Source organism: Pelophylax lessonae (assembly GCF_965119305.1).
Source record: "Pelophylax lessonae genome assembly, chromosome: 3".
Classification (NCBI taxonomy): Eukaryota; Metazoa; Chordata; class Amphibia; order Anura; family Ranidae; genus Pelophylax; species Pelophylax lessonae.
Window position 1 is genome coordinate 194,077,842 of NC_138770.1, and position 14,486 is coordinate 194,092,327.

General features: G+C 41.5%; 1 protein-coding gene across 1 annotated transcript in view; it reads right to left on the bottom strand.

Annotated features, from left to right (window-relative positions):
* Nucleotides 1-14,486, bottom strand: part of LOC309551575 (claudin-19-like) — an 89,766-nt gene that overhangs the window by 11,314 nt on the left and 63,966 nt on the right. Inside the window, exon 3 of the mRNA XM_082252211.1 lies at nt 3,397-3,561. Coding sequence (XP_082108337.1) covers nt 3,397-3,561 — 165 coding nt within the window. The remainder of the gene's footprint in view (nt 1-3,396; nt 3,562-14,486) is intronic.

The window sequence follows — 14,486 nt, forward strand, 5'->3', positions numbered from 1 at the left end:
CATTTTTGGTGTTTTCTTTTTTAACGAGTAATGGCGGCGATCTGCGATTTTTTTTGCGGTACTGCGACATTGCGGCGGACAGATCGGACCCTTGACTGACATTTTTGACACTTTTGGGGGTACCAGTGACATTACTGCAGTAATCAGTGCTATACATATGCACTGTTACTGTAAAAATGACACTGGCAGGGAAGGGGTTAACTGTATTGTAGAGGGAGGGGTTAAGTGTGTCTAAGGGGCGTGTTTCTAACTGTAGTGGGACAGGTCTCCTATTGTAAAAACAGAGATCAACGGTTTTACATAGTAGAACCGTCTGATCTCCATTTTTACACAGGGGAGAATGACAGGCGGCTTGTTTACATAAGCCGCCCGTCTTTCTCCCGCTCTATCGACGATCATCGGGTCCGCCGGTCACACGCCCGGACTCCTCTGTGAACGAGGCGGGCGCGCGCTCGCCCGCTATTGGCTCAAAACCCGGTGACAGGCTAGCGACGTAGACCTACGTCACTCTGCCTGCCCGGGGCTGACTGCCGCAGTAAATATACTGTGCGCAGTCGGCAACCGGTTAAAGCTCATGTGCATTGAAAGACAGGCGTCCTGATACTTTTGGTAATATAGTGTAAATATATATATATATATATATATATATATATATATATACATTTCTAATTTCTACATTCTGTGCCTTTAAATGGATTCCTGTTGAGTTTCCAGACAGCAATAAGCATTTGGAGTTGGGAAGGGGTGATGATGGAGTTGGGCCAAGCCGTGAACCTTTTAAAAAAAACTCAGGCTAGGTTAGGTAGTGTTATTTTTTAAAATGTATCTAAAGTTATTTAAAATCATATATTTACACTCATAATAGATTCCACATGGTTTTTAAATAATTTCTATCATCTGAACAATCTTGATGTTTAAAAACTAACTTTGTGAAGATTTCCTCACATTTAATTTCCTTGTAAGCAGTGACATGTAATTACTATGCCCTGTAAATACGCACAGCTTGTGTCACACATTGTATCTGAATTACAATAGACACAGTCAGTACAGGCGCTGTGGAATATGTAGTCTTTAGAAATGGAAAGTGAACCAGAGGAACAAGCAGAGGAGAAGCCATAAAATATGCAGTGAATCCCAGAGATTGTGGGAATAGAAGGCCAGCAAAGAGGAAGCAATTATAAAATGAAAGGAGAATTTTCTAACTAAGCTTATATTGGATAAGCTTGGTCAAATATACTGTAGCTACTACTTATATTATTGTTACAATGCTGATGTTATAAAATGAAAGCGTATTTTACAGTATAAAACTCCTGGGCTGCTACCTCAATATATAACCTCTATACGCAAACACCAGTAGTCAGCTAACACTAACATGTACTTGACACAATAAAAATCAATAATAAAAAATACCAGTTCAGCACTACTCTCATTAAAAAAAAATACTCCATAAATAAAATGTGTTGTGCAAGAACAAAAAATCAAATTTAATTAGAGATATGCACAATGGAAAAAAATGGTTTTGTTCCTTTTTCATTCATTATTAAATAATTTTGTTTCGCTGTATTTATCAATTCCAGAGAGTATATATTTGTTGATCCAAATTGATTTGTATTTTCGGTAGTTCTGTTATTTTTTCGTTATTTCAGAAGATTGGCTATATTCATTTTAATGTGTTAAAGTGTTACTAAACCCTGCATTCACTATATCTCCCACAGTACAAAGAACATGGAAATGCAATTATTTTAGTAAATATAAACTGCAGTCTTATGACTTCTATCAGTGTCTGGCCGAGCACTGATTAAAGCTTGTAAGAGGAGTTTTCATTCTCCTCTGACTGTCCTATGAGGCTGCATGACCCCTGACTTTCTGTCTGTACAGTGCTGTTTAGCCCTGTGCCGATCACATGCACCCTCCCAAAAAAAAAAAAAAACTCTCTAACAACATCCGAAACTCCAAATCACGCATATTTCGGGCCGAATTTTGATTCGTAACAAAATGAAACGCACATGTCCAAATCCAATACTGGTATCCAAAGAATGTTTGATTCTATGTGTTAACATAAATCATTATAATCCAAAAAATAAATAAACCCCAGATGTCTCAGATCTTCCATTCACTCTGTGCAGTATCTGAAGTGATTCACTCCGCTCCTACTCCACCACAAGTGTAGATGTGCTCTCACCTTAAAAGAATGATCTGTATACTATAGAGGTCATATACAGCTTTTTTTCTCCTACCTGGGGTGCAGATTCCGTAGGCACCAATCTGCTCCACTCTCATTCAAGGTAAACAAAAACATACCACATAGCGTGTGTATCACCCTCCTAGATAGATTGCTAAGTGATAAGAGAATTTCGTTTTTAGCTGGGTGGAAGTCAGACAGTTTTTTATTTGCATAATTGTGCATTTGGTTTCTCCCTAAACTCAGTGAGATTGTGGTTTCTTACCATTGTCAGTAGGTGTCAGTAGCACCACTGGCTATAGTATGAGGTTTCCCTGCCAGCTTGAGTTATGAATATTCATATTTTCCCCAGCTATCCCAGCACGAGGTTCAGACCACTGGGGCATGATAAGGGAGGGTATAAATATTTGGGGAGGCCATGTGCTTGCTCTCTTGCTCAGGCAGAGATCTAAGGGGTTTTTGCTGGATAGCCAATGCTGCTGGGCACAGAGACCTGATTTAGGCCTACTGCCCTACACACATAGCCATGGAGATTCACCTGCTGGGGAAGCTGCCATCTCTTCAGGCTTGGATGCTGATCTATATTGATGCTCATCAGGGTCCCAGTTATGGTAGAGCTGGGGGGTCCTTATCTACAACTGCAGAGACACCCCTGAGACTTCACCCTTGAGGATCCAGTCTACTAATACTTCACTAGAAGGCAATAGGATGGAAAATCTGGGCAGCTTTTCCCTGGCCTTTTGAGTAAAAGACTGCTGATCCGGGTGGCGCTTGGTGCTTTAGGGATATAAGGGCCTGTATAGTGTCCCTGATTTGGCCATTCCCTGCAGCCCTTTAGTCTCAGAGGTTAAGAAATGTAATTACAGGATAATAAGTTTGGTGTCCTCTTCTTTGGACCTAGCATGGTCGGAGTATCCTATGCCCTATACCACTCACCAGTTACATGTTTCTCAGCCTTAAAAATTGAAAAGACATGTTTTGTCACAGGATTTTACCAGGGAAACTTTTCCCTGATCTCATTTATTTGTAACAGAGTGGATCATATCAAAATGGGGATACTACTTCATAGAACATTTGTTGATTCTATAAAATGACAAAAAAAAAGTTCTAAAAAAAAAAAAAATTGTTATTTCAATATACCCCTTGACTGCACAGGAAAAAAATTACTTATTTCAATGTGTATTGCAATATGTTTGAGTTATAAAGTCAGGTACCTGCTACAATGAAAATCAGTCCTCCAGACAGAGCTATCTTTCCCTTGGTGTATTCATCTTTGCTACCAAATTTGGTGCACTTCAGTCCAAACAAGGAGATTAGACAAGCGAGGAGGCCAAGGATGAGAGCGATGATCATCAAAGCACGACAAGCCTGGATATGAGCTGCAGACACAGACATGAAATGGTTAATTCAGTTAATACAGATGCTAGAAATACAATGTCGATACCCTTATTAAACCTGAATTCCAGGCAAACTGTTAAAATATGCAGATTAAATACACTGCCTGGCAAAAAAAGTCGCCACAAAAAAGATCACACACTCTAATATTTAGTTTGCTTTGATTACGGCACGCATTCACTGTGGCATTGTTTCGATAGGCTTCTGCAATATCACAATATTTATTTCCGTCAAGTGTTGCATTCATTTTTCACCAAGATCTTGTATTGATGATGGGAGAGTCAGACCACTGCACAAAGCCTTCTCCAGCACATCCCAAAGATTCTCAATGGGGTTAAATTCTGGACTCTGTGGTGGAGAATCCATGTGTGACAATGATGTCTCATGCGCCATGAACCACTCTTTCACAATTTGAGAAAGATGAATCCTGGCATTGTCATCTTGGAATATGCCCGGGCCATCAGGGAAGAAAAAATCCATTGATGGAATAACCTGGCCATTCAGTATATTCAGGTAGTCAGCTGACCTCATTCTTTGGGCACATTCAGTAACATCCAATAGGATAATTACTGCATGCTTAGTTTAGTTAGTTTAGTTAATTCCAGGTGGTGACTTTTTTTTTGCCAGGTATATATATATATATATATATATATATATATATATATATATATATATATATATATATATATACAGTGTATGAGAGTGTTCTTTTTTTTTTTTTAATTTGTATTTCTGTCCATTTAGTCCTTAGATGTACACAGTTCTGCCACACTAGGCAGCTCTATCTAGCAGAATAAAGGACTTGATCTATCTCCTGCAGTCTCACTTTGACATACAGATCTTCTTCTAACCCTGACCCATTGACTGGACAGTGAAAGGAGAAGCAGCACACTAATGAGCTAGTTTCTCTATCTCTCTGCTCTCTCCGGTCAGCATTGCTCTCTGCACTGCAGAACACCTCATTAGCTTCCTGTTCTGCCTCCCCTTGTCTTAATTCCGCTATACAGACTGCACAGTAGACTGCAAGAGGCTGATAGCAAGTCAAATTTACATACCTACACTGCCTGCATTAAAAAAATATATATATATATATATATATATATATATATATACTGTATATGGACTGTTTATTGACTGAGCCAAGGACTTAAAATGCTATTTGTCTGCTATCAGTTGCTAAGGGTAACCCAGGGGAATCCAGAAGGTGCAATTCTCAGCAGCTCCCTAGGAGGCAGTGCTACATATACATATATATATATATATATATATATATATATATATATATATATATATACATCACATTAATTCATTCATTCATTCATTAATGTATGCCTTTTATATCTGCCTTGAGTTCAGCTTTAGGTTAATGTTAACATACATTATTTAACCCAAAGAATATAAGATCACAGATTCAATGTTCATTATAGACGGCAACAACTGACATAGCCTAACAAACAAAATCCATAGTAAAGCAAATTATATTGCAGTTCCCAAGTGATCATAAAGGATCAAAGAGCAAAAAATGTTGTATCTTGGTAAGGCCTTGTTGACATGTATGGCGGGGTTTACCCCGCGATCCTTGGTGGATTGCTTTTCAGAAACATCTGACAGGCAGCTCAGAAGTGATGCATCACTTCCTGAATGCCTGTTTATCCGCTGTCTGTTGACAGAAGTATGTCAGTGGGACAACACTGGATCTGCTGGGTGGGTGAGTATCTGAACTGTGCAGACAACACCACCCAGTAAAAAAAGAGCTCCAGTCCCAGAAGCCAACTTATTCGTGGAAACGCGTCGGGGGAACCAGTTGTGCTGCTGCATGTCCCGGATCGCACTGCAGGCGACCGTGACCGTATTTGCTGCTTACCTCTCTGGATCTTGTAAGTGTTTTTTTACCTTTTTATGAATAAAAAACCTGTGGGTAATGCACTATCAGTCCCTTCCTTTTATTGTGGTCTCCTTGCTGGTAATCCCATCTTTGGAAGCCTCCAGACCTCCTCTACTAGGAAGCTGATGATCCATCCGTCCCATTTGAGATTCCACTTTACTTGGCTGATCAATTGGATTCCCTGGTACCACAGTATATGCGCCAATCTCTCTCAATTGTGGTAAGAGTCCATTCACATCACTGGGTGTCACCACAAGATTGTATTTTTTGTTTAAAGTCACGTTTATGGATTACCTTTTGGCATAGGTGTGCGCACAGGGTGTGCCAGGTGTGCCCAGGTGCACCCTAATCACCCTGTGCAGCACAGATTCTCCCTACTGCCCTGGCTCCTCTTCCCCTTACCCCCACAGACCTTCTGGCTTCCCTCCACTCCTCTCCAGCCGGCTGTTGCTGTGGGGATTTTTTAGGATGAGCGGGGAAAGGGCCAGTAAATATATAATTTTCCGGGCCCCTTCCCTTTCTGAATGAACATCGTGAGTGATCGGTAGTGTGTGTTTGAGCTTTGGTGTGCACACCCTAATGCATTAGGCTACGCACACCTATGCCTTTTGGTAAGAGGTTAATTCACCTACTTCACAACACCAGTCATCCACTTGTGGTTTTTTATATCATCACTTTGGGAATACTTTCTTTGGCTGAAAAGACTTTATTTCAAAAGATTGATTCATTTGATTTCACTTATATGGACATTTTTGTTATTGTTCTCTTGTTTTATTAAGCGCACTTTTGTAACTGATTCATATGTTACATATTTTTTTTCTATTCACATTTATCACAGTGCTGCTTTTATACTTATTTACACAGGTTCGCGCACCTTCTTTTCTATTCACATTGTAACACCACCCAGTAAGGCCGGCCATACACAGAGAGAATTTCTTTCCTGCAACCACAGGTTGCAGGAAAGAAATTAAAAAGGAAAATCAGGTGCGCTAAATTCACATGTGTCACACATCAAAACTTGGGTGTGTCACTATAATAGGTAACCAACCAACCTCTGCAGTGTGTACCTTGGTTGATGTGCACTAAGAAGGTATATGGTATTACCAGAAACCCTGGTGCTGACAAATAAAAGGTGATGGATGAAGTAATGATTTCCAATGTGATAATAACAACATAATCAAATGGTGCTTCACAAATATTGCAAAATAAAGTCCAAAACTTCAGTGTGAACCACCTAAAGTGTATATACACCCCTGGGGGGTACACAAGTCCCAAAATCCCACACAAATAATACAGTCCACAAACGTGTATTGGATAAAACTGTGAGGGTGCAATGGTTCCACCACCTGGATGGGGATTGGCCTCTTACCATAAGAAAGAGGTCAAGGGCGGATAATTAACCCAGTAGTTTCCTAGGGGTCCCGGGGGTCACCTTGGGATGTGCAGACAAAATTAGCCTCTTACCAGATCGCTCAAAGTATGGGCAAGTTGTCTCACTTTTCGTATTAGGTCCCAATCCCGGTCCTCTATCTTCCTGGGGGTTCTCTCTATTATCCCGGATGGAGGCTTCAGCTTGTGGCTCATGAAAATAAATTAGACCATAGTGCAGTACCTTGGGTGGTTTTATTAACAAAAGTAGATGCACTTACATTTAGACGGTCATCTCAAATCACAAAAAGAACCAATTCCAATAATAGAGGCCGAGACCACCTGCAGTGCGGTCCGGCAACCAACGATGACGGCGCGGCGCTCCTCTCTGACGCGTTTCCACTCAATAGTCGTCTACTAATTTATTTTCATGAGCCACAAGCTGAAGCCTCCATCCGGGATAATAGAGAGAACCCCCAGGAAGATAGAGGACCGGGATTGGGACCTAATACGAAAAGTGAGACAACTTGCCCATACTTTGAGCGATCTGGTAAGAGGCTAATTTTGTCTGCACATCCCAAGGTGACCCCCGGGACCCCTAGGACACTACTGGGTTAATTATTCGCCCTTGACCTCTTTCTTATGGTAAGAGGCCAATCCCCATCCAGGTGGTGGAACCATTGCACCCTCACAGTTTTATCCAATACACGTTTGTGGACTGTATTATTTGTGTGGGATTTTGGGACTTGTGTACCCCCCAGGGGTGTATATACACTTTAGGTGGTTCACACTGAAGTTTTGGACTTTATTTTGCAATATTTGTGAAGCACCATTTGATTATGTTGTTATTATCACATTGAAAATCATTACTTCATCCATCACCTTTTATTTGTCAGCACCAGGGTTTCTGGTAATACCATATACCCTCTTAGTGCACATCAACCAAGGTACACACTGCAGAGGTTGGTTGGTTACTTATTATAGTGACACACCCAAGTTTTGATGTGTGACACATGTGAATTTAGCGCACCTGATTTTCCTTTTTCATTTCATATCACCTATTGGCTCTAAGGTTGCTGCTTTTTTCACTTACTTTATCCAGCGCACTTTTTCTTTATACACTGCAGGAAAGAAATTACCTTGATTCCCCCATCAACACAGACAGTGTTGATGCGGGAATCCCTCCTGCCAGGCCATTATCTTCTCTCAGCTACCACTAGCGGTAATCGCAGATAAAACCTGCAATGCAGGTTGTACCCAAGTTGATTGATTGATCAACTTGGTACATTCCGCCCGCCCATACAAGGTTTGAATTTTGGCTGGTTCTTGCTGAACTGGCCTAGATTTGAACAGTGTATGGCCTGCCTAAGGGGGGGGGGGGCTTAGAAGAATTAAATGGGGGGTAACAATAAATGTTTTTTTCTTTAAAGCCGATCACCAGGTCTCATTCAACTTGTGCTGACATGCCCTTCCTGCAAAGCCATTCACTGGAAAGATCAGTGTATTGCTGCTTCCTCCACCTCTCCAAATCCCTGCAGATGCTAAAGGCAGAGATTATGTGATCATTAATTAAATAAAAGAGAAAAAAAAAAAGAAGAAAAGATATATATATAAAAATATACACATATATAAATAAGCGTCGGTAAACAGCACTTTTCAAGTCTTGCCACATATTCTCAATTGGATTTAGGTCTGGACTTTGACTGGGCCAGTCTAACACATGAATATGCTTTGATCTAAACCTTTCCATTGTAGCTCTGGTTGTATGTTTACGGTCATTGTCCTGCTGGAAGGTGAACCTCCACCCTAGTCTCAAGTCTTTTCAGACTCTAACAGGTTTCTTCTAAGATTGCCCTGTATTTGGCTCCATTCATCTTCCCATCAACTCTGACCAGCCTTCAACAATGACTTTCTTCTTGCCACTCAATAGCCAATAGTTGCCCTATGGACAGATTCCCTAACCTGAGGTGTGGATCTGCAGCTCCTCCAGAGTTACCATGGGCCTCTTGGCTGCTTCTCTGATTAATGTTGCCCAGGCTATCAGTTTAGGTGGACAGCCATGTCTTGGTAGGTTTGCAGTTTTGCCATACTCCTTCTATTTTCAGATGGATTGAACAGTGCTCTGTGAGATGTTCACAGCTTAGGATATATTTTTATAACCTAGCCCTGCTTTAAACTTCTCCACAACTTTATTCCTGACCTGTCTGGTGTGTTCCTTGGCCTTCATGATGCTGTTAGTTCATTAAGGTTCTCTAACAAACCTATAAGGGCTTCACAGAACAGCTGTTTTTATACTGAGATTAAATTACACACAGGTGAACTCTATTTACTAAAAAGTTCTGAAGCCAATTGGTTCCACTAGATTTCAGTTAGGGGTATCAGAGTAAAGGGGGTGAATACAAATGCACACCACATTTTTTAGATATTTATTTGTAAAAGAAATTGGTAAACTATTAATTATTTTCCTTCCACTTCACAATTATGTGCTACTTTGTGTTGGTCTATCAAATAAAATCCCAATAAAATAAAATTTCAAGGGGTATAAATACTTTTTCAAAGCACTGTGTGCGTATATATATATATATATATATATATATATATATATATATACAAATGTTTTGCCTTTTATTTCTGTTTTAAACTGAATGAGTTGTTTTGCAAAGTAAGGTTTCACAAAACCTTTTTAAAAAAAAAAAAACTGTTGCTGTCACTTTTTGAAAAGTGTTTCCTGGAGTTAGGTTTCAACATGTTTGTCTTTTACTTGAAGTATATCTAAAACTACATATCAATTTAGGACTATGTTGTCCACAAGGTGACAAGGCCACAGCATGATTTCAGCGCAGAATGAACAGTGTTGTTACCCTGGTAAAGGAAGTTAAAAAGCAATCTTCTGGTACCAACTGGTATAAAAATTATGTTACAGGTGGGACTATGAAAAACAAAAATGCTAATGTTCATGCTAGTGACCAACAGCATCTTTTATGTTTGTTTTGTTGCCCATAGTTCAACTTTAAACCTTTTGCTGGCAGAACCATTTTTCTCATTTTGCACACACACACACATTTTAGTGCACATTTTGTAGATGAAAATGCACCTAAAACCCAAAACATTATATATTTTCTGTAAGCAGAGACCCTATAGCATAAAACTTTCTTGCAGTTTTTTATGCACGCATTTCACACATTTATTAAATCTGTGTTTTCAGTATAAAATACACTCAAATAATTTTTTTTGCACAAAAAGATAATATATAGTATTCCCTAATGTTTTTAGTAGAATATAAAATAAGAGGTTGTGTCAAGTAAATAGATACCAAATATGTCAACCTTCAAAATTGTGTATACCTGCAAACTGGCAAAAAAACTATGGTATTCAAATATGTTCATAGGAATTTTTTGGTCTGAAGAGTTAGATTCTCTGTAGTCAGAACAGTGTGACAGGTGGGGGCAGTGTGTCAGGTGGGGGGCAGCATGACAGGTGGAGGGGAGTGTGATAGGTGGAGGCAGTGTGTCAGGTGGGGATAGTTTGACAGGTGGGGGGGGGCAGTGAGACAGGTGGGGGTAGTGTGAAAGGTAGGGGCCAGTGTGACAGGTGGGGGGCAATATGTCAGGTGGGGGACAGTGTGACAGCTGGGGGACAGTGTGATAGGTGGGGGCAGTGTGACAGGTGGGGGACAGTGTAACAGGTGGGGCAGTGTGTCAGGTGGGGGGCAGTGTGACAGGTGGAGGGGAGTGTGAGAGGTGCAGGACAGTGTGACAGGTAGGGGGGCCAGTGTGACAGGTGGGGGCAGTGTGATAGGTGGAGGCAGTGTGTCAGATGGGGGGAGTGTGACAGGGGGGCAGTGTGACGGGAGGGCAGTGTGACAGGTGGGAGTAGTGTGACAGGTGGGGGCAGAGTGGTCAGGGTGTCAGATGAGGGCAGTGTGTTAGGTGGGGCAGTGTGTCAGGGGGCCAGTGTGACAGGTGGGGGGCAGTGTGACAAGTGGAAGTAATGTGACAGGTGGAGGGGCAGTGTGACAGGTGGAGGGGCAGTGTGACAGGTGGGGGCAGTGTGACAGGTAGGGAGCAGTGTAACAGGTAGGGGGCAGTGTGACAGATGGGGGCAGTGTGACAGGTGGAGAGGCAGTGTGACAGGTGGAGAGGCAGTGTGACAGGTGGAGGAGCAGTGTGACAGGTAGGAAGCAGTGTAACAGGTAGGGGGCAGTGTGACAGGTGGAGGGGCAGTGTGACAGATGGAGGGGCAGTGTGACAGAAGAAAACCTGAACACACATTGGCTCAGGCACTGGGCACTGTGTATTCGGCAACAGACAACAATATGATCTGGTTATTGCTGCATGCATGCTGCATAGAGGGGGAAATCCCAGGGCAGGAAGTCTCTCTTACCTTACACGGTAGGAGCAGTTTAGGCGGACCTGGAAGGAGGAGCTAAGTTAAGCACAGAGGATGTAAGGATTCCTCTTGCTGTGCTGCCTCCTCCCCCCAACAGATCGGCTGTCCTCAGACTCCCGGGGCGTCCTCGCCCTCCTCACACGCCAAACTGCTGACCCCCTCTGCAGCCCCCGTGGCAAGCATCTGCCACGGCAGTTGCTTTCTCTGGATTGGCCAGCAGAGAGTCAGTCAGCACCCCAGCCTAGTGTAGGGTGGCAGCCTTCAGCCCCTCGTGTTGCTCGGCCAGGCTAGTAGGTAAACCAGCGGTCATGGCTGTGCCCTAGGCAGCAGTGCACCTTAGGCGGCTGCCTAGTTTGCCTAGCGTCAGCGCCCACCCTGCATACAGATGACCCTGTGTGAATCCTCAACTGCCCCATAGAAGTTTTACTTTGAACCAATAACTTTCTTCAGTGGAATAGGGAATTCCTGCATGATCACCACATACATGATAGTGGACTAATTTATAAAGACCAATGTTGCTGGCTGCAGTAATAACCAATGACCTATCCAAACCTTGCCAGTTATACAGTCTGAAATATTTGGCTAACAGAAAAGTACAATCTATTACTACCTGTTACTCCACAGGTCATCTTTAGGGGTGTTCAACCTTTACGGTTGTATATAGCCCCGAATGTCGTGGATCAGCCCAATAGAGTATCTTTTTTTCATAATTTTATGGGATTCTTCCCATGTAGGAGATGTGTAGTATGCCAGGTGAACGCTTTATCTGGCAGAAAGTTTTGTGAAGTTCAGTCTACGGCTACCTCTAAGAACTATAAAATCAAATCCTTTATTGCCTGCTCCTCCACTAATGTCATTTACCTTCTACAATGTCCTTGCGGCCTATAGTATATAGGCCGCACCATTAGGACCTTGACCATCAGGGTAAATTAACATTTTAAAAATATCAGAAAAGGCTTTCTGGGGTATAGCGTGTCTAAGCACTACGCTAGTTGCCATAACAAAAACCCTGCTGGCACTAAGGTATGGGGTATTGACAAGTCCATTCCCCACTGGAGAGGCAGTCATGTCCGGTGGGAGATCTCTAAATTAGAGACCTGCTGGATCTATGATATGAAGACTTACACTCTGTGGGGAATGAACATTGAATGGGACGTTAACTGTCATATCAATAATAGTTGATTGGTTGTGGCAGTTGCGATCCCATTCATGCCTCTTTTAGTTGATGCAAATTGTTTTTTTCTGTCTGGTGATATTCTTGCTGTTAGATTATTATTTTATTCATATTTTTTATATTTATTTTTACATTATTTGGTGTGAGCATTACTTATATCTGTGCTCTTCACCTCGGCGGAGGGTTACTTTGGAATATACCTTTTTGTATATTTTTTATATTTATATTCTTTGCACATTATAGGAATTTGTATATTATTATTATTGATTTATGATTGTCTTGTATTTAATCATGCAGATCATTTTGTATTTGTAGTTCCGGAAGTGGGACCCATGGCTCTTTAATGCAGGAGGATATGGCACATAGTTATGCAAGTATATCCGGTTTCCATTGAGTCTGGCTTCCTGTGAGTGGAACGCGGATGTTGACATTTACTTCCTGATATGTCACATCCGGTCTGTATTCCTCTTATTTGTGTGCTCTCATCCGATGGCCACGCCTCTGATGATGTCAATCTATGACGATACGCGTAAGTTGGACCCATCAGTCGGGCATTCGGATAACTAGCACGCTTCCTGCACCGTAGCTTTTTACTCTGCGTATATGCCTTTGTTGCTACTATTCATGTGAGTGTTGCTCTTTTAAATAAAATTAATTTTATTGGACATACTGCACCATTTGTTTTTCCCCCTTTCTTCTTGAGGTAGCGTTTGCTATTTAAGAGGAGGAGGTTTACGGTTGCCTGTATGCCTTATTGCCAGCCCTGCTGTTTCTGACCCCTCTGCCCAGAGAGGTTCAGTTTTTCTGCTGATGTCTATGTGAAGGAAAAGGAAGGTCCCATCATTATTGTTTCTTCTAAGTGTTACCTTTGTTATTTCTGAACGCTCTGTGAAAGGAGGGTCAGAGCATTTGGTAAGCAGCTTGCTTGAATCATCACGTGGTGGCTTTGAACATCCTGTCCCACTTCTGTACACTGGTGATTGGAGGACATTAGTTTCAATCTACTTCTTCCAAAGACTATTTTTCCTTTTTTTTTTTTTTTTTAATTCATTATGGCAAATTTATATTTCCATGTTTGGCGCTGTTTTTTTTATTTTAATCTGTTATTTGGTGTGTAATCTGCCTATTTAGCTGGCTGCCTTACCTTTTTATTGCCTATTTTTTTACAATTTGAGTCTGAGCGCAGATACTCCCATCTTTATTATTGTTACAATCTAATATTGCCTGCTCTGGAAGATCTTTTGTTCTTAGAAAATTGCTATCCCACTGAATGGGGATGCCATCAGTCTTCGGGATTTCTCATAGACCGGAGGACTGGACATGCTTTTATTTTGTTTTGGTAAGTTCTGCATATTTGTGCTTTATGAGTTTACTTACCAGATAGTTTAAAATGCCATACCCTAAAATTTTGTTCTTGTTCTTACCTGGTTTTAGTTAGGTTAAATCTAGATTTATATTTCAACCCGTTACCCTAATATAGGAGATGATTGCCTTTGTTTTGCTCTCCACACACATCTATTTATCTAAATGAATAAATAAAGCACACATAGAACATATCAGTCTATCCACTTATTGAGTCTCTACTAAATAACCTCTTATTCTTTCTTCAGTACCTTGTCTTTTGCTTAGCTGCCTTACTTCTTATCTCCTTTCCTTTCTTTATCCCTCTTCCCTTAATGAATTTCCTTTACCCTCTTTTTTATCTCTCCCTCTCCTGACCACATTCATCCTGCTCTACCTTTCCATTAACGTCTCTTTTCATAAATTAGTTGGGTTTGTAACCCTAAAACCTCCTGTTGAATTCTGCCATGCCTCCAAAAGCTATTGTAGCACCCTCCTAGGTAGGTGCTAGTGAGAAAGTATAGTTTGTGCTCTGTCTGCTTACCAGAAGAGCTGCAGGTAAATCTATATTGTTTTCTGCCTACCAGAGAGCAGGATCTGTTAGTGAGGTCTTCTCATTAGGGAAGCATATTGGACAGTGGAAGGAAACCTGACGAATGGGTGCATGGGCTTTTGATACAGTCCTGATGGTTGGCAGAGGGAAAGTGCCTTGGTGCATGTTGGGATACTGTAGGAGCTGATTGGGAGGGGAG